This window comes from Tachypleus tridentatus, chromosome 7, assembly GCF_004210375.1.
Source record: "Tachypleus tridentatus isolate NWPU-2018 chromosome 7, ASM421037v1, whole genome shotgun sequence".
NCBI classification, from domain to species: domain Eukaryota; kingdom Metazoa; phylum Arthropoda; class Merostomata; order Xiphosura; family Limulidae; genus Tachypleus; species Tachypleus tridentatus.
Genome location: NC_134831.1, coordinates 13995312 through 14020556, shown reverse-complemented (window position 1 = coordinate 14020556; position 25245 = coordinate 13995312). Strand labels below are relative to the sequence as shown.

Below are 25245 nucleotides of genomic sequence, written 5' to 3'. Positions count from 1 at the left end.
TTTTTATTGCAACACATAATTTTCACAGACAAAGATTTGTAGCACAGTGTGGGTGTGTCTTTCATACATCCTATGGGCTTCATTCAGGTGCTTCCTGAAAGGGGCTAACCAATGTAATGGTGCACTGGCCCCTTTAATAAGTTAATGTGGGATTATAGCTATTATATGAGAGGAGGTTAGATTTTGTTTTGGAAGTTAACATTTTTCCATGCTGAAAATGTATTATTGATAGAGTCTAATGTGCTAAGAGTTATGTCACTCTACTATTGGTGGAGAGTTGTTGCATGCTCACTTGAATGTTATCAAGCAGCTCCCACGAGTGAAAAGACATGAATGTAGGGGGGGGTGTATCAAGGTTACTGATGAGTGAAAATTTGTATATATATGCAGTCTGTTTCTTCAAAAGTAAGATAAAATTGTAAAAATATTTTTATATTTTTAGGAATAGTTTTAGGCCTGGATTATATGTGAAGATCTGAGACCTTATTTGAGCCCTGAATTACAGCTCTCTAAGACTCCCTGTTTTATATAAAACATATAAATTGGGTAAATTTAGAAGTGAAACAAAATAGATTTTTTGTCTCAAATTAATAGTTAGGATAATCACGAGTTTTTACATTTCTTTTACTTTGAACACATTCAATGACTTGTTGAAATTATTTTTCACATGTTGTACAGAATTAAGTAAGCTACAATGTTTGTATGGGTTTCTTTAACATATATGTTAAAGTTTGTTATTGTTTACGAAAAAAAAAATTGCAAATTATATTATTAGATCCAAACCCTCTTGGTGAATTGGGGAAATTTCCACAAAAAGCAATATTTTTTTTATGATCAACAAAACTTAAACAGTTGCTTACCAATTTTGGGGCGAATACAGTCGTAGTTTGAATGAAAAAAAAACAGGGACAATCCAAATCTTGAGAGTGTCTCGTGTCTGCTTCATGATAACAACAATATTTCTTGTAATGTTCTCAGTCTCATGTGGATCTGATCCAGCTTATGGACCCTCACCTCCTTTATACAATACTATATCACTGCATGCAGCAATCAGAATCTAACACTCATACATAAAAATACATTCAAAGGATTATATCATTGATTAAACAGTAAGCCATAGAACATTGTTATATATTCGGATAAAACTGCATATAATGGAATCTGAAAGAAATCCAAAGTTACAACTAGTACTAGTTTTAAATGCACATGATTCACATTCCACAAAGGGGTTTGGCTAGGGTTGCTTCTAACTAATACAAATTATCGTTTGGCACTGAAGATGCTTGAACCTTTGCATTATGCAAAATATATAAGTAATGTTGAGCAAAACGTTCATCAAAACTTCACACTCCTCACCAAAGTCACTTTGATTTTCTGAGGATCATTGAGAATAAATAATGAGACCTAACACTTAGACATAATACTGAGAACTTTGATAATCACAAATGCTGACCAACAATATTGAAATGCAATATTCAATCTTTCAGTAATTCAATACTGTTCTCTCTCCAATAGCACAACTGGTTTGTAAATAGGGTATTCTAAGGTACTTGGCTGAGATATTCGCTTTCCTTTTCCAGACAGACTTGGATCCCCAGTGAAGAACTTCACCTTTCTCACAAGATTGTATGGTCAGATATAGCTTCTACAACCTTGCCAAGTCTGTAATGGCTTCCTACTATATCATCATCTTTTGACAGGATGATATTTCCATCTGCCAAGTTCCTACATTTATTAGTGCATTTTTGTCTCTGCTGGAGGTTTTGTAGATAGTCTTTCTTCATCTTGTTCAAAACTCATTAGCCAGAAACTGTACTTTCCTCCATCATTTGGTGGCATACAAATCCTTTCTAACAAAATTTGCTGGTGGGGGCATCAGGATTGTTTATGTTATTGTGAGAAAATGATTAGGTGTCAAAGGTTCTGATGCACTAGGTTCATTGAATTTTTCTAGAGGCAGAAGTTGACTGTTAACAATGGCGTTTGCCTTATAGAATAACATTCTTAGAGTGGCAGGTCAAGTCTGGAGCTGTGTTGTTTCAGCAATGTTGTCAGAATACTTCTTTATGATGCAGATTTGTCTCTCCCATACCCCTCCCATGTGGCTTGAAGAGGGTGGATTCTTGAAGAGCTCTGCCTGGGATGCTACAAGGAAATCTTAATCTTTGACATCTCCATTTCTGATGTTGCCTTTCACAATTCATGTGATGCTCTAATGAAACTTGATCCTTGATCTCACCTAATAGTTCAAACAGGACCTAGAATGACTAGAAAGCAGTGCAGAGCATTAAGGAAGGTATCTGTTGACATGTCATCAAGTAGCTCTATATGGACTGCTCTGGATGACAGCTAGGTTATGAAAAGACCATATTTCTTACATTTTTTTACCAGTTTTTATCATAAAGGGTCCAAAACAATCCATGCCAATGTGAGTGAAAGGTGGTGAAGATTCTGTTTGCTTCTTTGGAAGATCAGCCATTTTTTGGGTATGTAGCTTGCTTCTCAGTTTCCTGCATGTTATGCATTTGTACAAGTGAGAGGAAACTACTCTGGTTTCTCCAACGATCTAGTAACCCTGTGACCAGATTTCATGTAAAGTAAAACTGCATTTTCAGTGAGCTACTTTCTCATGAAAATGCTTGATGATCAAATTGACCATATGATCTTTTCTGGGAACTATGATGAGATGTTTCATATCATAGTTTGCTGAGTCTCTTTGCAACCTTTTGCTCAAAATCCCATCATGGTCCTTTAAAGGATCCAGCTTCTTCAGTGGTTTTATGGCTAATCCTTTGTTTCGACCAATAGCCTTGATTTTCTCATGGAATGAGGTACTTTGAGACATGTGAATAATGGTGTTTTCTGCACTTTTCGTTGCTTGTAGTAGGCTGATATTTTCTTTCCCATTTTTTTTGCTATATACCTCTGGACTATAGCAAGAGACTTGACTGCCCAGAGTCAATCAGGTAAACTGCAACCACATCAGGAGTACCAACTCAATTTGGCCATTCTCTGCACCGGTCACTAACACCTTCCTGACTTCAGGGTCATCTCCTATCATTGTTGTATCCACATCATTGCTCAAAGGTAGCTGTGAATCCCAGAGGAACGAAGGGCCAGTGAACCAGGTGGATGTCTGTATTTGTGAAGCTTGGAGTTCATAAGAAGCATGGTCAGCTGGGTTTGGTTGGTGCAGACATATCGCTGCTGGCTTGGATTTGTTGTTTCTCTGATCACTTGGACTTGATTGGCTACAAAGATATGAAAACGATGGGCTTCATTGTTAATGTAGCTGAGCACAATCTTTGAGTTCGTCCAAAAGTGTTCCGACATTGCAGGTGTCTTCTCATTTCAGAGTACGTTGCTGGTAGGGTTACAACCTTTACTGGCTTTACCCAGTACCAGAGAACACCATCTTGTTCAAAATCCACCTACTGTCTTTTCATATCATGGTGGTGCCCTTGCTCCACTTTGATTTAGTTCGAATGACCTCTTTTGCTCAGGAATTGCGAGGCAGGACAAGAGATGTGATTGTGTTACAAGCAATAACATCCATCTTGATGATGGATAACCTTCTGTAATCTTTGTTCTCCACTGTTGTCCATTTGGTGCAATCATAGCACCAAATTTAGTTGGTGCAGTTACTCTGCATATCAGTACAGTCATAATCCACAAGAAGTCCAACCTCACAGTTTTGAAGATGGAGTATCTCGCTCTCCAGTTTTTTGAGGTTCTTCCATCTATTTGCGGTGGTTCAGGTTGGGATGTGGTCTCTGTTCACTGGGATGAAGTCTCTTGAATAGGTTGTCAGCAGACTGATTATTTTGCTTGAACCGATTCCTTGAATATGCAGTTCTTTGAACTTTAAACAGTTAATTGTGGATGTAGATGTCAAAGTGGACAGCTTAAGTCTGGCAGGCTCCAGTTCGGTTAGAAGTTTATCAGCTGTGTCTTCCAGGAGGAAAGTTGTGTTTCTCTTTATGTCCAGCAATGCGTATGCCATGACCTCTCTACCAGGGTCCTACTTTGTTGACAGATAGACTGGCACAATCATAGAGGCCATTCCCTCACCATTATCATTTGTCGCCTTCAGTGTTACAATGCCTTCTGTTGCAATGGTGTTTATTGGGGTGGCTCCATTTGATTATGTTGTCTGATCACTCAGACTTTAGTAATTGCCATGCAAGCAGGTTGAATGTTGTCCCTTGCATTTAGAGCAATGTGGTGCAGTTCTTGGATAAGTGCCCATGAGTGGGCAGCCAAAGCAAAGCCCACTCTTCTGCAGGTAATCTCTTCGCTCGGAAGGAGTTTTATTAATGAAGATCTACCAGTCATGTAGGGTGTGATTGTTCCTCTGACAGAAGATGCATTCAGTTTTTGAAACCTTTGTCATATCTGTAATGAGCACATTAGTGCCCTTGCTCACTTTGATTTAGTTGGAATGTCTTCTTTTGCTCAGGAATTGCGAGGCAGGACAAGAGATGTGATTGTATTACAAGCAATATCAGCTTCGTTTTTCAGGAAAGACATAAAGAGCTAGAAGGATGGATAATCTTGGCATTCAGCAACCAGTCTGCCCCAACACTGCACTTACCATTCTCACAGTTTTGGAAGGATCTTTGATTCTCTTTGCAGTCATTGAGGATTTCCAAACCCTTAACATGGCCCATTACTACTAGACACTGTTGCAGAAAATCAGACAGTTTCCTCAATGCTTGGCTATTTCTGCTGCCCACTTTTGGCCATTCTTGCCCTTATCCCTGATGCTTCTGCTACCATGAATGGATTCCCATAATGATCCTCCAGGGTTTATCAGGCACTCTGGATTCTGAATAAAAAAAAGGTTTCCTCTACTGCATCCCTGGCCTCTCCACTGAGATACTTCTTCAGATGATGGATTTGCTCCATAGGAGCAATTCCCTTGGAGTCTACAAGTGCTGCAAAGGAAGCTTTCCACCCTGGATATTTCAGGGGATCCCCTTCAAATACAGAAGGCTCAGGTGTGGGGAGATGACTGATGTTCACTCTGTCTGTGAAAGTCTTCACAAGCGACTGTATATCAGGGTTGGCTTTTTCCTGACGAGGAGTAGCTCTTAGCAACTGCAAATCATGTTCAGTGCCATCTATGTCTAATGCTTCATCATCAAGAGCTTGCAACTCTGCTTGTTTCCTGAGGAGTTCACTAGTTATTCGTTGTTCTTCTAGTTCATGTTGTTGTTGCTGAAGTTCCTCTTGAGCCTCTTGCTTTGCTTTGTGTGCAGGTGCCTCTGCCTGTAAATGCTCCAGCTCATGTTCTTTCCTCCTTGTTTCTTTTTCTGCCTGCAGAGATGAAGCTTAAATGGCCAGAAGTGCTCTCCTCAAGGTGTTCGTCAAACTTAACCTTGTTGAATTGCTGACCCAGCTGAAGCCTTCCACTGTTCTGCCATTTGTTGTCCTTATAAAGTAGGATTTGGATATTGCTCTTCATTCTATCTGATACAAATCTAACATCAGGTGGTACCTCGTTCTCTATATGATCACAAACCTCAGAGTACAGTATGTCAAGGTCATCCAAACTACTATTCAGCTGTTCCATTGTGACATGAATTATTTCAGGAGGACACACAGAGTCAAAAGAGTTACTCTGCTTGAACCAGGTCCAAAACTGGTTAATAACCTTCTCATTCCTTTCCATCGCCTTTAGAGGTGGCACACCAACTCTGGAACTACAGTGGGTATCTAATGCATTTTTAGTATTAATGGAAGTTTCAGGATGAGCATTCACAGCCACTACAAATCGCAATACTGATACAGTGCTTTGGAATTTGGTTAACCGTGACTATAACAGTAAAAGTCTGACACAATCAGTCATGACCTAATTTATCAATAAAGGTCTAGTCAGTGTGCCAAGTGTGAATATTGTTAAACATAATCTTTCATAGATTTTTCATAAAATAGATTGATTTACAAATCAGTTGAGATGGCTGTAATCAGTTGATTTCCACAGGTGAGATGATTTTTTTCTTCAAGGGTTCCAATGTGGTCTTGCTACAAGATGTTTCTACTGAGATGTTCAATCACCAGAGCAGTCATGGTTCTGGATGTCATCTTCTGCAAGTATTGAAGGGCTTTCCCATCACATCATCCAGTTTAGTTCTTGAGGCATTTTGTCTGGTCTTGGGGTTGTTCTTTGATTGGTTGTTGATTGCAGTCATTGACTATAATTGCCCACTGTCTTGTGTGATGTATTCTGATCCAATAACTGAAGCCAAGTGTTGTATTACTGATCTTTTTATTAAATAGCAAGTACTAAGTAATAAGCAACCATCAACTATAATGAAGAAAAATAACAATTGAAAGTATACAATATAACAATACATTTTAGTAGCATAATACATGACTTGATCTGATTAGCAAGAACAACATATCTTCCTATAGCTCGTATATAAAATGCATAAAAGCCACATAAAACATATCAAAATGCAGTAGACATAAATGCAGAATTGAATTGAAAACCCAACCTATGAAGAATTCAGAATAGCATAGACATGTACTTTCTCAAATTACGGTTCTTTGAACGCAAAAGTATGGTTTGCAAACAAAATTGCAAATTCTGTTATTAGATCCAAACCCACTTGGTGAATTGGGGAAATTCCCACAAAAATCAATATTTTTTTTTATGATCAACAAAACTTAAACATTTGCTTACTGATTTTGGGGTGAATAAGTCGTAGTTTGAATAAAAAAAAACAGGGACAATCCAAATTTTGAGATTTTCTCGTGTCTGCTTCATGATAACAACAATATTTCTTGTAACATTCTCAATCTCATGTGGATCTGATCCAGCGTATGGACCCTCACCTCCTTTATACAATACTGTATCACTGCATGCAGAATTTGAATTGGTTTACAATCAGAATCTAACACTCATATATAAAAATACATTCAAAGGATTATATCATTGATTAAACAGTAAGCCATAGAACATTGTTATATATTCGGATAAAACTGCATATAATGGAATCTGAAAGAAATCCAAAGTTACAACTAGTACTAGTTTTAAATGCACAAGATTCTCATTCCACAAAGGGGTTTGGCTAGGGTTGCTTCTAACTAATACAAATTATCGTTTGGCACTGAAGATGCTTGAAACATTGCATGATACAAAATATATAAGTAATGTTGAGCAAAACTTTCATCAAAACTTCACAAAATACAGGTTAGTGAAGTAAAAAAAAGGTATATCAAAATCACATCTTTAATTTTTATTGATATTTATTCAGTAGTATGTAACACTGTTTAATATTTAAGTCATTCTTGGAACAGTAAATTATCTTACGTTTCAGCTCATTTCAATTCATCTGTTTGTGTTTTCCAATGGAAATAAAAATATGTCTCATGTGAAAAGGGTAATACACATTTAATGTGTAATACACATGTAAACTTTGGTTTACATTTCATTTCTTTTTTTCTTTATAATGCTTTTTTATTTATTTATGAAAATATTTTGTTCAAGAATTTTGTTAATTTGAATTACCTGTTATTACTAAACATTATCAGTGTGTTTATTCTGTATTTGTCTTTAGGTTAGTGAAAAACTGGTAGACTTCAGAATTTTGCTCAAGCAGAAAGTATTCAAAAGTTTTTTACTTTTAATGGAAAGTAAAGGATTCTATTTTGATTTACTGTCATCTGGAAAACCATTGGGTAAGATGATAAGCAAATATATTTACTTATTGTGTTGATGATAGGCCTGTAGTTGTGAGCAACTCCCTCCCATCATCCGTGAGAAAATATATCATTGCTATTTGACAAACACATTTCTTGAATTCATTTTAGGGAAACTAAGATTGATTTGTGCTGCATGTTAATGATTCTTAAATTAATGTGTTTTCTTCTTCTTCCCACTTATGTTCAACTCCTCAAATGGAGAAGTACTGGCTGTCAGGTTGCTTGTTGATTTTCACTTTGCTATCAAATAATATAGCTCAGTTGAATTGTGAATTTTACAATACATTCACTAAATAAGTGTTTCTTTGTCTGTTTGCTTTAGCATACTAATGTTTGATAATTATAGGCCATTTACTTAAGTGTAACTTTTGCATTTCTTCTCTTCAGTACTGAGATAGAGATTAGATTCCTACTTGGATCGAGTTCAGAAAGCTTATTGAACAGTTTAGCTTTCATTGAGAACTTAGGGGATGTAGCCAGCACTATAGAATTGGTTGTTTTTGTGTTTTCAAAAAGTGATATAGACCTATTGTTTTGTTCAAATAATTTATGTAATATATATGAAAGTTTTATTTAGGTTAAAAATATCAGAAGACAGTAGAACTTTTAGACATTTCAGAGTATTGAGGGATCATGTGTCTCGTCTCCTACTCACGAATTATCAAAAATTGTACTCTGAAGTTTTTCACAGTAACTTAACATGTAACTTTGTATTGGTCATTGATTTCTTGAGACCTCTTCGTTTTGATTACTTCTCTTGGATGACTGAAGAAAACTGGGTAATATGTCATCACAAGATAGATAAATTATGCAAAACGTACAAGGGTAGATAACAAAAATGGCATATCAGCAGAAATGCAAGATCCTTCAAAGTGACATAATTTTGTGGTTTCTGTAAACATTCTGTGTTGTTTCCAACAGAGTGATACAGATCTTACAATTGAAGACATATAAGTAAATAAACTGTGAAGTGTTTGCAATTTGCATCAAAATATAATAAAAGATAGTAATATACTGTATTTTATGCTATTCTTTGTATGCTTTTCACTAGCACCTACTTCTATCAACCAATCAAATATGAGTAGTAGAAGTCCTTAGTGTACCTAGATTAATCTTCTTCAACTCTGTTTTAGTATGATGCAATGTTTTCATCATTTAGCATCAGCAAGTATGATAAGGTGAACTGCCTTCACTTTGCAAGTAATGCTCAGGAAGTTGAACTTAGAGTGGGTATATTGTTTTTTTTTCCATTAATTCATGACCCCAACTATTAGTGTGTTATATCTTAGAGTACTTATAGTTTTTTTATTTGTGTTTTTGCATAAATTACTTTTAAATATTAAATATGACAGCTCTGTGTCACCATGTTTAGAAGTGTTTCACTCTGACTGACTCATCTGTAGTATAATACATTCTCAAAAATATTTTGTTTAGTAAGGATAACATCTGAAAGAGAATCTCATGTTTCAGTGATTATCCTTTATAAGATATGTTGGTGATAAACCTGTAGCTTAGAGTATTAAATGGAGAAGTATTATGTTCAGTTTTTGTTATAGTGGTCATGATGAACTTAAGGTGTATTTTAATAACATAGTTCAAATTTATCTGTGAAAATTCCTTAAAATATTCAAACATTAAAAAAATAACATTAAATCTATTCAACTCTTGGCACCTGACATGGTACATCCATTATCGAAGGACAAAATTGTACCTTTCAATTAAACTTTCAATCATTCTTACACACATATCACCATTTTTTAAATAATTTGCAGCAAGCAGATATGCTATTAAAACACAAAAGCTTTTCCTTGTTGCGTTGCTCTCCTGCTTTTAACAAAAATGAATTTAAAAATAGGTGTGAAAGCTGTTGCAAATACTAAATTAAGCATTCCAATTTACAGTTGAAAAATTTGACTTATAATTTTGAAATAGTAAAATATAGTTTTTATTGTACATCAGAAATCACAAACACAGTAAAAGCGCATGTGGTGTTTTTGAATAAACAGAAAAGAAATATCAAAACTTACAGTTTTACAATAAAAAGTTTAGTGGAATGTTATACAAGAATGTAGGTTGACATAAAAATTGGTAATTAATATCTGACATGAAAGTAAACATTTTAAATTAGTACCTAACAGAAAATTTTGGAGAAAGTATGTGAATTTTAAAAGCTGGGAATTCACACAAATGTCACTCATAAAATATGTTTGTTTTTTTTCATAACAGTTACATAACCTTTAATTTGTTCATAATTAAACTCAAAGCTGCACAATAGAGTATGACTGCTGTGCCCACCACATCTATCAGAACCCAGTTTTCAGTGTTATAAGCTTTCAGACACATAACTTTAAGAAAGGTCATGTTAAATTTCAAACAAATTCTATCTTATAATGTTTTATTTTGTAATAAAGGAAAACAAATCATTTGACAGTTACATTGAATTAATAAACCCAACCATTTTAAGGCTAAAATGTTTACATATTTGTATATGTATGGTATAAAAGTTTGATATGAAATTTTTGTTGGCATAATTGCTTTCACCTCTTAAAATAATATTTTTTTACTTAGCTTGTTCCATAGAACAAAAGATTGTTTATCTAATAATTTCTTATTACATATTGTTCTGTACAGTATCAGGAGAAAACCAACACTTAAGACTGAAAATAAACTAATGGAACAGTTCTCTATGTCAAATGTGTCTGGTAACATTGTAAATATTCATGAGTATTCAAATGAGAAATCTCAACAGAGAATTCAAGTAGAAGACCAATTACCTTTTTTTTCTGAACTTCAAATGGACATTGAAAATGAGACGTCTTACATAGCACAAGCTCAGAAGAGACTTCTCTGTACTCGTCTAACTAAGTAAGTAACATATTGGTTTTATTTTTTATGTAAAAAAACTCACAATTCCTATTATTGTTTAGTCTTGTGTGTCAGTAATTTTTTGGTGAAAATAAATGAACTTTAATTTTTGACCTTTCAGTAGCATAAAGACTTGTTGAGGTTGTATGCATTGGAATATTGTTTCTCTTGAATTTCTTAGAGCTTGATTAAAATAATAACATGACCTGTAACTTCAGAAATCCTACATTTTATCATTGTTCCAGCTGCCTACATTTTTTGAGTAGTTGAAACATGAGGCAGGTTTTATTAATATTTTTTCAGTGATATATCTGCTTTAATTTCATTATATGTTTAGAATTTTATTTAAAAATTATAATTCTGAAAAATAATGAGATATAATTGCATATTTTGGTGGGAAATGACAGCAACTTGAGTTTATTTTTTGCTGTGTTTTCAAATCTGTATCTTTATGTTGTTCAATAGTCTCTAGGTTAGGTAGATAATTTCATATTTGATTTTTTTTTGAATGATAAAACTTTCCAGTATCAATATGACAAAACTTCTATAGATAAATAAAAAATTTAGTAGATAAATTAATTAAAAGTTATTTTCTTGATACCTGTTAAGTTATACCTTGTTTCCTATTTAACCCGAGAACTCTTTATAAACATATTTTACTAATTTACTTTGGCATCAGATTTTTTATGGGCACATCACTTTTGTGGTTATAGAAATTGTGGTTTTGGAATTTATTTCTAACATAGAAATTCTATAAAAACTGCCATAAAAATTCAAAATAATCCAGATAATTATTTCTAATGTTTTCCTTTTATTTCACACAAAAAATGAATGATTTCACATTATAGTTTTTGGCCATTCTTTTCATTCAGAATAAAAACATGCAAAAACAAAGAGAAATTACTCATTTTGGTGTAATTTGTGAGCCACAATGATAGTGAACAGTATAAAAAAATTGTAATTTGAGGATTAAAATAGTGTCAAAGTAGTTTTGATTAGAAAAAGATATGGAATTGTTTTTGCTACTAATTTTCATAGTAATCCAGCAGATTATTTTTTTTTTCCTGGACAAGTTAAATTATTATTGCAATCTCTGTTTTGTGCACTTAATTTTAGTGTCCTGTTCTTTTAATCTTTGAGCACAACTCACTGATACAGCTGAAAGTTAAGCCTTGATTTATTTTTTCTAACTTTGAATATTTGATTTGATCTGCTAATTCTATACAGTATTAATATCTCATATATTGCTGTTCTTTGAATAGTCCTTGACTACTGTAGTTTTGGCTGAGCTAGCCGTTAGAATGTTTTTAAATATAAATGTTTTCGTACATATTACCAATACACATACTGTTTTTGGTTTTGTAAAACTACAGGAATGTGTCAGTTTTAACACCCGAAAGACATTAATCTATGGGCTTACTTTAAAAATGGAGAATTTCTCAAGCAAAAGCTGGTGTATATTTTGGCTGGCTAAGTAGATATAAAAGTTTTCAAAATTAGAAAGTAGGTTTTGAACAAAAAATATAAAATACTTTACAATTTGTATGTACATGGAACCCCTATCTCTGAAGTAGCTCAGGAACATTTGAAAAAATTAAACAACATTTTGTTTAATAATATCACAGAAAGAAATTAGTTAGGAAATATTTGAATTTTTAAACATTTTATCAACTGTTAATAACAAGTTGTTTCTTATTTTTATTTTGACAGGTTTTTGCACTTAATTGACTACAAGTTAGCAAACCTCTTTCACCAAATGGTAGTAAGCACAGCAAGTGATTTTTTAAACAAGTTAAAAGAAAACTTGACAGGCCATGCAATTGAACTACATGACAATGATGAAGAAGAGCATAATGTGGTTGATATTGAAACAGAAATGGTTAGTGAGAAACATTGCTGATAGGAAACACTTAAACTAGTGAATGTATTATTAATTACAGGACTAGTGTTCTTATTAATTTAGTTTTTCATATTAATCATTGAGGTTTTTTATTTGATAGGTAGTGTTTTATCCTTTTTAGGATTTTTCATCCGATGAGAATAAACAATTTTTTCTTGTCATTGGGGTGTTTTACTTGATGTATAGTTTTTTTATCTTTTTTAGGATTTGTCATCTGATGAGAATAAACCACTGTTTCTTATCAAATTGGTTTTGGAAGAAAAAGACTTTGCATTTTGTCCTACCTATGAAGAATTTTTGACGAATGTTAAAGAAGCAGTGGAAAAAAGTAAAAAAGCAGTGATGACATTTGAAAATTTAGCCTCTGATGATTATTTTGAAACTTTTACAAGGTACTATTTTAAAAATCAGATTTTGATGTATATAAAAGGCAAGGTAAAATAACCAGTTTTGTTTTTGCTGTTAAATGATGTTAAAAGGTTTTGGAGAAGTACTGTAATCATAGTTTAAACATAGGGCATTTTGTAAGATCCAATAATATGTTTACTAATACAAAAAATAGTTTGTAAAACATATTTTTGAATTAATAAATGTTTGCATCATTATAATGCATCTTTTGAACACCACACACACACAAAAACACACACACACTTTTATTTAGAATACCTTTGAAAATCAAATTATATGCTTTCATTTAATCTATAACCAGATGTTCAAGATATTCTTGAGCTAAAGTGCTTATTATAAACCAGAACAACTTTATGGTTCTTTTGTATGGTGTGACTTATTTTAAATATCTGTCACTTGGGCAACAGAAGCATTCTAATTGTAGATACTTCTTAAAAGGCTTTAAAGTAAAATAAACAAATAAAAGAATAAGTTTTAATATATAATCAAGATCTCGGTATATTTTTACTTTCATACTTTCAAGGACACTTAATGTCAAAATGTATAACGATTTTTTTTACTACTGTAGTATAAAACAAATTTGTATTGTTTTCTCAATATTTATGTTTGATTAGTTCATATTGCTGCCAGGTTCCTACAAAAGGATTGACTTTTTACAGTATACAAAGATAGAAAGGTAATTTTTACCTGTGAAAATTTTACATTAAAAATGAACTACTAATAGATCTAGTGTTATAGATAATGTTTGAAGACAGATTCAGAAATGCTGCTCACCTCACCCCTGAACAGACAGCTGGTACCTTGTGCTACTGCAAAATGGTTTTAAATACATCCCAAACATTTGAATAAAAACTCACACATTTATAAGTAATAATGTGTACTGCACTAATCTATGATGCAGCCTATAGCCATCCACCAATAGGAGGGTGATACATGTGAAGAACTACCATTGAGCTATTATTCTATACCAAAAGGTCATTTTTGACGTGGTAAAAGAGATGCAGGCCAAAAGTGTGGAAGAAGGGTGGGTGGTTCTGTAGAGATATTATAATCTACCTAACAGGTCCAGATAAAGAAATTTAAAATATGAACTCCTTTCTCAAAATATGGCACAGGATAAAGTCATGGAGTGTGTTTCTCATTAAGGGTGGGGAGGCTCATCAGTTTGGTGGGAGCATGCACATTTTCAGGTAAGGAAATATTAATAATCTTCACCTTTCTCTGCAACAAATAACTAGAACACATACTGTGAAAATACTGGAGAGACAAGTTTAGGTAAAGAAATTTAAAAATGAGCTCCTTTATGAGGATATAGTGTGACAGGTATGAGAAAATAATAGAGTGGTGTGGCTTGTAGGGTTATCAGTTGGCGAGAGTCTGCATCTATCTCAAGCAGGAAATATTCTTTGCCAGATACAAGTGATAGAGTATAGAGGTGCTGTCAGATAACCTGTATGGTGCTGAAATGTCATACAGGTAAGTGGCATGCAAAGACTGCTCAACTGACCTTTATGTCTCAGACCAAGTATGTATAACATGAATAGGGTAATTAGTCAAGCCATATGGTAAATTAGAAATGCTTATATGATATGCTCATCAGAATAAGCAGGTACAGAGATGAATCAAATACAAGATCTTTCTGGCTGGACACAACCACCATAAATGGGGCAATTATTATTGTAGGAAATTGCTTGGGTACACTTCAGGGAGACACCTCTGCCCCACTTCCAATTCAGCAGTGCATCCACTTGGTTTCATAATAGTGGGATTACACTAACCTGAATGGGTTTTCTCCATACTGCCTACCACAATGGCTTGTGATGGGAATTTCATTCAAAAGCTTGGTACAAAAGGAAGATAGTTTCAACAGCAGTGTGAAATATCAGTCATCTGTTTTGTAGAGATATGAGCATCTATATGAAATGTGTTTTCAGGTAAGGAAAATATTAACCTCACAAAGAATATAGTAATGATTGTTTAAGTGGTTGGTAGAGTCTTATTTAAATTTTGGTATTAATTATCTTAAAAAACGTTTTTAAACGTTGTTTAATAATAACAGTACAATTTAGTTAATGTTGTAAATCAAGGAATATTTTGGAGAATGCAGAGAGCAATATAAAAATCTATTTTAATTTCATTTTATTTTACACAAAAGTTTCCTTATGGTAAAAGATTTCTAAAGGTGAAACTTATGTACTTCTTTAATGCTAATCACTGGTCATTTCAGACGTTGCATTATGTTTTGTGATATTTTCATAGATAAAACAGGGATAAAAGAAGTATCTTTAGAAAAAAAACTAATGATCTACTATTAATATAAACAAGAATGTTCCATTCAATGTTTAATACACTTACATTAACACTGATATTTTGAACCATCCTTTAATTTAATGAATAATTTTGCAACATTTTAAATAACTTATAAATTACTTTTAATTATATACTGTTGTTGTTTTTTAATTTTTTTGGCAAAGCTACACAAGGGCTATCTGTGCTAGCAGTCCATTATTTAGCTGTGTAATACTAGAGGGAAGGCAGATAGTCATCACTTCCCACCACCAACTCTTGGGCTATTCTTTTACCAATAAATAACAATTGATCATCATATTATAATGCCCTCATGGCTGGAATGAGGGAGCATGTTTGGCATGATGGGGATTTTATTTATGTGCATTAAATGTTGTGCCTCCTTGTATAATTTTTATACTTGACTTTATTTCTTACTAGAATCAGTTCTGCCTTTTAGTTCAAGTTTTCTCAGAGTTAGTAGAATCTGTAGTAAAACCTCAAAGGTGTTGATCCTCAGAAGCAAAGTTTTAGCAGCAGAAATAGCTATTAAACTTTTCCTGTTTGGTTATTATTTTAATGGTTATTTTGGCATAAAATATTATATGTGACAAAATTTTTACCATGGATTTTGTTTTACAAGTAATGTTTATTTGAACCAAATGAAACACATATGTATTTACAGTATCATACATAAATATAGATACAATAAATAAAATTAATATGAATTTAAAATATATATGGGTTGTCTCCAGCTGTTACTTGAATGTCTCCAGCTGTTATAACTTGAATGTCTCCAGCTGTTATCACTTGAATGTCTCTAGCTGTTATTACTTGAATGAAAATAAACTACATCAGAGTACAGCCACATGTTGATAATTTACACTGAGTCATCCAAACAATTATACACTGCCAAAGTATCATGATTTAAAAAAAAAGTACAGGCATGCATTCCATTCCCAGCAGCAATTTGGTGACTAAATTATGAATTCCATTATAGAAATAGAGCATGACAGATATGTAGAAATTCAAGTTGTGACTGATGAAGGCAACTCCATGTAAGAGTTTGAGGCAAAATTTCATATTTCAGTAAGAGCATTATGGAAACTTCAAAGAGGGTATATAAAACTAGAATTGTTAACAATAGGACCTACAGTTCAAAATAATTTCTCTTGTTCTGGATTATTTCACCAACCTGATGATGTCTATTATTGAACAACATACTTACTGGACAGTGATTTGTGTTAGACAAAAGAAAACTATAAATTGCTAGTTTTTTTTCACATCTTGAGCTGCAGTCAGTAAGTTAAGAGAAATGTGAAAAAAAAACAACAACATCTGTAGTAATGTTTTTTTAATATGATAATTTAAATGAAGAAGATTTTCAGGTTGAAAGTGCATACTCTTCAAAAGTGATCAAAAGAGTATTCAGCTTAAATGACACACAACAATGTAGTAGAGGTCTTATCAGTGACCTAGTTGTAAGTACACTGGGGAATGCTACCTTCAAAACAACAAGATACACTTGCACAAAGTAGTCTTAATGGATGTGTAGCTTCTCAAAACCTACTGCTTGTGAGAGTCAACCAAACTAAAAAGCTGAAATAATATCAAACTTCAAACTACTAGTTGAACAAAGCTGGAGTGCATTTTTTAACAGGAGAATCCAAATTTAAATCATTTGACAACAATCAATAATAGTGTATATGATGGAAGAGAAGAGAACAGTATATATGTCAACATACAGTATGTGTTATGAAGAATGCTAGGGGATCAATATAGGTATTAATTGCATCTCACTAGGGGTGTTGGAGATCTGTACAAAATGGATGACTGCCTGGCTGCTGACAGGTACTGGTAGATTGTTATCCTTCATGTCATACCCTTTGAGACACAATTTGTTGAGCAGAAACTCATCTTCTAGTAGGAAAGTGATCTGCAGCATGCATACAATGTGTTAAAATGATACCTGGAGTAAAAATGTTTCTGATTGAGTTCATGCAGCCATGACTTAGTCTGCAAAATGTCTCAGTGTGCATATTATTAAAGCTGTTTGGGCTTTTACTGAGCTGAAGATGTCAAATTACAACTAAACAACTTGGCTGAAACATGGGGAATAATGCAGCTCATTTGAAACAGTTTTTTATAATCATACTTTGATAAACTTGTGGTTACATAAAAGCTAAGTTTAGAGCAAAAACCAAAATACTAGTGCATTTTTAACATTTCTTTTGTAATTGCAATATTAATATATTATACTAATGATAAATTGATTGTTTTGTTGCATGTAATCACTGTGTGTAACTGGTGTGTGTATTATTAGTTGACTTTCATAAAGGGTGCATTATGAATCAACACTGCATCTACATATAGCCTGTGTATTTTTATTCCTTTTAGTCCTGTTATAAATGGTAAACAAGAAGAAAATGAAGTGGCTCAAGGTCCAGTTCTCACAGAAATGTTTCAAGAAGATGAGAATCTGCACAGGTTGCTTCTTGATATTGAAGTGAGTATGGAGATACAAATATATTGAGAATTGATATCCATATAAATTTGCCCCCAACTTCCAATGACTCAGTAGTAAACCTGAGGGCTTATAATGTTAAAAACTGAGTTTCAGCACTCGTGGCAAGGACAGCACAAATAACCTATGGTGTAGTTTTGTAACAAACAAGAGTAAAAATATCTAAATATTTCAGTTGCATGAAAAACTTCATATCAATTATAATATGTTACTGGAACTTAAAAGAATCTTAGTTGTATATGTAATACAAGATTTTGCTCTTACTTTAATATACATGAAATGATTTAAAAGATAATGTAATTATGTCAAGTTTTCATGATATTTTTACTTATTTACAAGATATTTGTTTACACTACTATGAACATTTAAATCCACTTGAATATAATCCCTACTAATAATTACTATAGAAAATTAGTTTTATTCAATAATCATGATAATGTTATTTCAACTTTAATATAGTAAATCAGGTTTCATATACTCTTCACTTTAGGGTTTTGTGGTCATCAAATGTGCTGTCTTCAGTGCAAATGTTCCTCTAGGCTCTCAGTCACAGTTTATCTTCCCACTTCTTCCAGTGGAGTAAGAGAGTCTTTATCTCTTTTCAATTCCAAGCTGCTGTAATAATGAACCATAGATTTCTCCTCCCAAATGTAAAATATACAAGATAAAAATAAAGCATCCATTCATTTGAGAGTAGGGTGGTGGTGTTCTGCTTTTGTAACATGACTGGGATCCCTCTTTCTAACCATTCTACTCCTGTATGGAAGTTGATTTCCAGTAGTTGAGTTTTGGATTTTTTGGATATTTACATATGCAGTGTGTTGGCATTAGGGCAGTTCATCACTTTGATTGTGATCCCTCATCCTAACCCCACAAGAATCTTGGTTTCCAGTCATTGAGTTTTGGATTTAGAGTTGAACCAATCAAAGTAAGTCCTCACACATGTATTCACAGTGTCTCATTTCACTTATTAAGTTCATCTTGGGTGCACTTCCCTGAGTTGTGGGTCACAATGGGTGCACTTGGTTGTAGCTCCTCTTCCTCCTCTTGCACTCCTCTCAATATCTTTATGCTAAGCATGGTACTGTGTTTGGGGTGGTCCTGGTATGTTTGATTTGAGAGGGATATATCTATATTTCAGTCTGATTGCATGTGCTGTGTTCACTGATTGTTGGTGATAATTTTCTCTCTAATTGGCTGAACTTGAGGTGAAGATCGTATGATCCTCATTCTACCCACTCTTGTGGATGTCATTTTCCAACATTTTTTTTTTTCCACAAGGAGATGTGCTTCTCATTTATGTTTGTCTGACACACCTTTTCCAAGTGTGGATGAAAAGTATACCTGGTACAGAAGTTGTAAGGTCTTTCATATATCATTCTCTCCTTAGAGATGCCTTTTAGATGCTTTCAGAGGATTCTTCTTGTTTCTCCTTGAACTGGTCCTTCTAACCATTCAGTGTGGGATTCTAGTTATGTTTCTGAGTAAAAATAATGTACTTTGTTGAAAGTTATAATGACCATACATTGAAAATATATTTACAACAGTTACTTATTTCTACCCACATTTCCCACTTTTCCTTCCCCACTGTTTACCAGTGTTTAGTTTTCTGGCTAAACTAAACCCGAAGTGACAGCATAGAGGAAGCCATATGAGTCACTTGTGTTTGAGGCGAGTCTGTTGGTGGCAGTTTGTTGCATACTGATTTGAATATGTGAATCAGTTAAGCTATATGAACTGAGAGGATATGTAGGAATAACAGACTTGTGGCTTTTGAAAAACATTTTTGCAGATAGACGGTAGTGATGAACAAGAATACCCATGTATGTGAACAGAAGTATGTATCTATCAGAAATATATTTTCAGTGTACAAAAATTATAAATTTACTAAATGAAAATGCTTTAGAAAATATATTTTAATAATTTTAAAACTACCTACTTACATAACTATATGTTAAATAGTTTGTTTATTTTGAATTTTTGCACAAAGCTACCCAAGGGCTCTCTGCACTAGCCATCCCTAATTTAGCAGTGTAAGAGTAGAGGGAAGGAAGCTAGTTATCACCATCCTCTGCCAATTCATGGACTACTTTTTTTACCAACAAATAGTGGGATTGACTGAACATTATAATGCCCCCACAGCTGAAAGTGTGAGCATGTTTGATGTGATGGGGATTAGAACCCACAACCTTTGGATTATGGGTCAAGTGCTCTAACCACCTGGCCATGCCAGGCATTTATGTTATGTAGACCACCTGTTCAGAAACCCATGAGACTGTGCACTTTAAGTTGTATATCATATAAGATATTTAATATGTTTTTCTGAAATTTGAAGATTTTTGTTTTATCTGTTGAACATTTAGCTTCTGGTGTATTTATTTTTAGCAAACTCTTCAAACAGCATTTGTAATGGCAACAAAGCAGGCTGAAAATTATCGTCCACTTTACACGTTTTACCTTGAAAATGAAAAATTGAATTTAGCAGAATTGGTGGAACATGAAGAAGGTAAGACAAAATAAATTAATTCTAATTAAGAAAAACTTAACTTGATTTACTTAATATTATACTAGTTAATAGTAATGTAGTGAGTTTACTTACTGATTAAAGTATAATTTTATTACAAGTTACAGTAAGCAAGAGTATTTTTGAAATAGGTACAATTTTTTAATTACTGGTATGTTCATTTTCAAGTTCTTGAAAATGATTACAGTGATCAGAATGTCATAACTGTTTTTAAAATATTTTTGTTTGCTGTAAAAGCTGTAACTTATACAGTTATACTGTTATACTATTTTAACATTACCTTTTTAGTAATTGAAACCTTTGTACTTAATTTCACTGTTTGATGTTTTTGGTAGTAAAATACAAAGAAACCATGCAGTTAATTAATAATTTGTAGTTATTACACTTCCAAAATGATCAATGACATACAAGTGGACCCTGAGGGTGTACACCTGTATCATAACTTAACTTATCGTATGCGTGTGCATGCATATCATTTTAATGATGCAAGCTAGAAAAAAAACCACATGGAAAATAAATGTTCCTTATATTACAAATCTATCTTATATATTAATGAAAGGATGTGTGTGTTATAGTTTTGTGTATTTGAACACCATAGTACCAAGAGGAAATAGCTTAGAAACCTGAAATTTTGCACCCATTTTAAATGAACTCTGAGGGCATACACATTGGTATCATTACTTATTTTATCTATGTGTGTGTGCTCATGCACATTTGCATCTTTTTAATGAGGCAAGAAATAAAAAACAACATAAAAAAAGAAGTGGTTCCTTATGTAACAACTTTTAATATGTAGAAAAGTATAGCATTTTGATAAAATACATTTCAACAATGGCTTTTATGTCATATTGCTTAGGACCAAAAGTATATTATAGGTTATACTTTTATATTAAAATGGGTTCAGAATACACAATATCAACCTAATAAACTTAGTGAAGCCAGGTACTTTCAGCAGTTCAACAATAAAACATTAATTTCCAGAAAAGTATGTATTAGCAGATATGATTTAAATAATTATTCCAGACTTTTAAAATTTCCAATCCACCTAACAAACCTTTCCTATTCATAAGCAGACTGGTATGATAAATAATACAACATAAAGTTAACAGGGAGCACAAATAGATGTGTAGTTTGAAATATATATTTTTGTTTTTCTTCAGTGATTCGTTTAAAACAACTATCAAATGTTGTTCAAGGCTTTCATTACTGTCGTTACCATGGAAAAAAGGAATCAGCCTTTAATGTTTGTCTTTCTATTTACAGTGTTATCACATGGAGAATGGTTTGGTGGGAGAAATATCTTATTGCCTGTTATACTATATCATAACACATGATCAAGCACTACTACTATTAGTCCTGCACAACAAAGACACATTCTCTATGTTTTGATTTCTTTGGTGACTTCAGCAAAAAGATTCAAAACACATATCCAGTCAGAGAACAAAGAATGTGTCTTCTATAACTTTAACCAAGAAAACACAAGATTGTAATACGACCACTCTGTATTTCTGTAGGGGAAAATTGGCTATCATTATGTGAATGGTTACCTTTCACTGATTTCCAAATAAATATTATTATTAAAACATAGCTATGTCCTCTAGAGAAATGTAATCTCATTGTATATTTTACAATGATCAATACTGAACTGTAAATATTATATGTATGTTTAACATCATAAAGTTTTGAAAAGCAGTTATTATTATATTCAAAGCTATCACAATATTCCACAAACATGTAAACTCTGCTCTACAATTTTGACTTACAGAATTACTGTAAAACACATGCAACTTTCAAGTGACTAACCAAAATTTCCTAATGTGCTGTAAATTTTAGAACATTATATCTGTTGAATATATAAAAAAAATGAGAATGTACCTGAAATTATCTGATTTTCAAAATTTTCTGTAGGAGGATATTGTAACTATTCTTCTTCAGTGTCAAGCCTTGGACTCAAAATATTTTAGTCTTTTTTATTTCTTTTGTCTGTTTTCATCTCTAAATAACTCATATCAGGGCTTGTCATTTTAAATTTTTGTTAGAGCTGTGAATGACACTAGAGATCTGTCTAGAGCTCATTTACTCCTATGTTTAATACTTTTTCACATGAGCTACTGAATCTGATCATTTTTAACATAAAGTTTTCATGATACTTTTTATCTAGTTCTGTATGCATGGTTGAATATAGCATATTATATCAAAAACAGTTACATGACAAAAACGTTTGGTACAAACAGAGGATGGAACCAAATGCACCAGAATTACATTTTGAGATTTTGTAGGTAGTGTTATGCCACCAAAATCTGTTCACTTTTGGCAAGGGTAACAGCCCTCTTCAATACAAAATATTCAAACACTCAAACTACAAAGACATGTTCAAAGTGGGGGTTTAGAAATTACCAGACAGAGATCCATTGTACTTGATAACTTTAGAAAACAAAAATATGTGGGTTGAGTTGGGACTCTAGGACCTTTAATGAAAAGACCTGCAACAAGTTGTACCCCAACTGTGGTAAGCAAAGTGCACTGTGTTGTAATGGATGAGAATCCACAAACACAACGCTCTGGCAAAAATCAATCTTCTTGCACCGTTATTTATTGTGTATGTACATTTTGCTGAGGGGGTTGTCCATAGTTTTGTAATTAGATTCTCAAAGGGGTCTGTGTACTTGCCAAACACAATATGATGACAGATGTAGATTTTTCAATCTATAAACATCTTTTTTTTTTTTTACATTTCTTATAATGCTAAGGCATCATATGACACTTTAATGAAATGCATACTTAAAAAAAAAGTTTTCTGTTGCATAAGAATTTTTTTATTTCATCCTATTTATTTGTAAAAACTCAAAATTTAAGCCCACTAATTTTCATAAGATCTAATGTCACTTAGATGTAATATTCTTCACTGAATGTTTGAAAAATGCACATTGATTCTTCAGTATTTTGCCTTGAAAACAAACTATTTTGTGCCTAGTAGTCTTGTGTGTTTGGATGTTATGTTTTCTGGGTGAGACTGGAAAAAAATAATTTTATCTCTCATCTACAGATAATTTAGTTTTATTAAAAGTTACTATTTATAGTACATTTTATCTAGATGAAAATACATTATAAAAAGTTTTAATGGGAGAGGCTGTCAGTGATAGTGTATAAAGGAAATAATGTGTTTGTATGTATCTAGTAAGTTATATTCTATTATCATCTAATGTTAGCTTTGTTAACAGTATTCATAAGTTATATTCTATTATCATCTAATGTTAGCTTTGTTAACAGTATTCATAAGTTATATTCTATTATCATCTAATGTTAGCTTTGTTAACAGTATTCATAAAAATGTTATACATCTATATATATAGTATTTTTATTAGTTTTCATTAATCTGATATTTTAAATTTATTTATGACATATAATTGTCATCATAAAACTTAGTTTGCATTGTTATCTTACATATAGCACATGAATTTATGACTGATCTAAATCCATTAAGCTGGCCAGTTAGATACTATAAGAATTAAGGATGAAGACATCAATCACAGTCAGAATATCCCAAGATTAATCATGCATTCACAATTTCTAAGTAGTACAAGTTTTTGTTTTTCATACTACAAACTCTTTGTTTGAATGGTACATTAAATTAGCAATATTATATACTGAGTTAGATTTTGTGTTTGATGACTTTCTCTGATCAGATGTTGCTAATTATTATTTTTCTAGACGTTCAGTTTTATTCCACAATGCTATCCAAGTTTTATGAACAACATAAAATGATTGAAGCTGTCCCAAAATTTGAATCAGTTGGATTAATACTCATGGATAACAGTGTTTTACAAGCCGAGACACTTCCTTCACCTTTGAAGTGTATTGAGGTTAGAAGTTTCCTTGAAGTCTTTATTTTATTTTTGTCATTTGAACATATACTAAATTATTTTATTCTGTTCATAATTTAATTAACTTATAAAAGGTACAGTATATTGCATTCTTACAAGACAAAGGATGTTTTCATTTTACTAAATTGTTGCTAAGTTACATTCAACGTAAAAATTCTACCATTTTAATGCTCTTCCACTTTTGTTTTATTTATTATGTAGCTCAACTTAATCTGTCAGTTTCCTTTATAATTATTAGTTTATTGTTGTGCTTGTCTTGAGTATGATTTAGAAAATAAAAAATGCTATAATTTTCATTAACTATTACATCAAAGAAAATAAAAATTTTAGAAACAATATAACAGAGCAGTAAAAATACCATTCAGAATTTGTTGAGCATGATTTTAAACAGTAGTTTGTTGTTGTTTCTGTGGTGTGAGACTGTAACAGGTTTGTGAAATGACATTTTACATCTGTATATAGAATTGCTATGTTTCTTGCTCATGTGTCTAAAAGACTTGTGTGCCACTAGTCTTGAGCTAACTCCCATGTGTTTAATGAGAACTGTGCTAGTACAAGATAACATCATATGGGACAAAAGCTTTCCACCAACAGGAGGGTAACATGACTTCTAATTGCAGTAACTTCTCAGCAGTTGCTCTTGAGATAACTTTATTATTTCCTCATCACTGTCTGGAATGAAAGTGTTTTGAATTTTCATTTATTTATATTTGGTTTGCAGTAGTTTATTAATACTTAATATTCATACAGTTGTAATGGTTTATTTTATTTTGGAAGAAAATTAAACAGTTTTTTTCTACTTACCCCTTGTGACTTCTTAAGTGACAGTATTTTCTTATTTGTCCTATGAAAGTAATGATATTCCTAACTCAGGACCTTGGTCTTTGTGGCTTCTAGGACTCATTTTGCGTGTAGGATATAACTGCCTTTGTTCCATGTGTTGTGGGTTCCTTCCTGCATAATGGGCATCTTTCTCCCATCCATTTGGCTGACATTCCTTCTCCCCAGTTTCAACATAATCAGAATTATGGTGTTTTGGCTTGCTATTTCCTCCATCATGGTTTCATCTAGGCATGACTATAGAGAAATATCCTGAAACTTCTATTCCCTTCATTGAAATGATTTCACAGGTATATTCTTTACT

The 25245-nt window shown here is 32.7% G+C and overlaps 1 protein-coding gene across 2 annotated transcripts in view; it reads left to right on the top strand.

The window, feature by feature from the left end:
* LOC143255159 (dynein axonemal heavy chain 6-like) overlaps window positions 1-25245 on the top strand; it is a 74512-nt gene that overhangs the window by 30736 nt on the left and 18531 nt on the right. For both annotated transcript variants that reach the window (XM_076510401.1, XM_076510402.1), the window contains exons 7-13: window positions 7566-7686; window positions 10342-10575; window positions 12286-12454; window positions 12680-12867; window positions 17567-17675; window positions 20079-20199; window positions 23929-24080. In XM_076510401.1, coding sequence (XP_076366516.1) covers window positions 10382-10575; window positions 12286-12454; window positions 12680-12867; window positions 17567-17675; window positions 20079-20199; window positions 23929-24080 — 933 coding nt within the window. In that variant the 5' untranslated portion in view covers window positions 7566-7686; window positions 10342-10381. The remainder of the gene's footprint in view (window positions 1-7565; window positions 7687-10341; window positions 10576-12285; window positions 12455-12679; window positions 12868-17566; window positions 17676-20078; window positions 20200-23928; window positions 24081-25245) is intronic.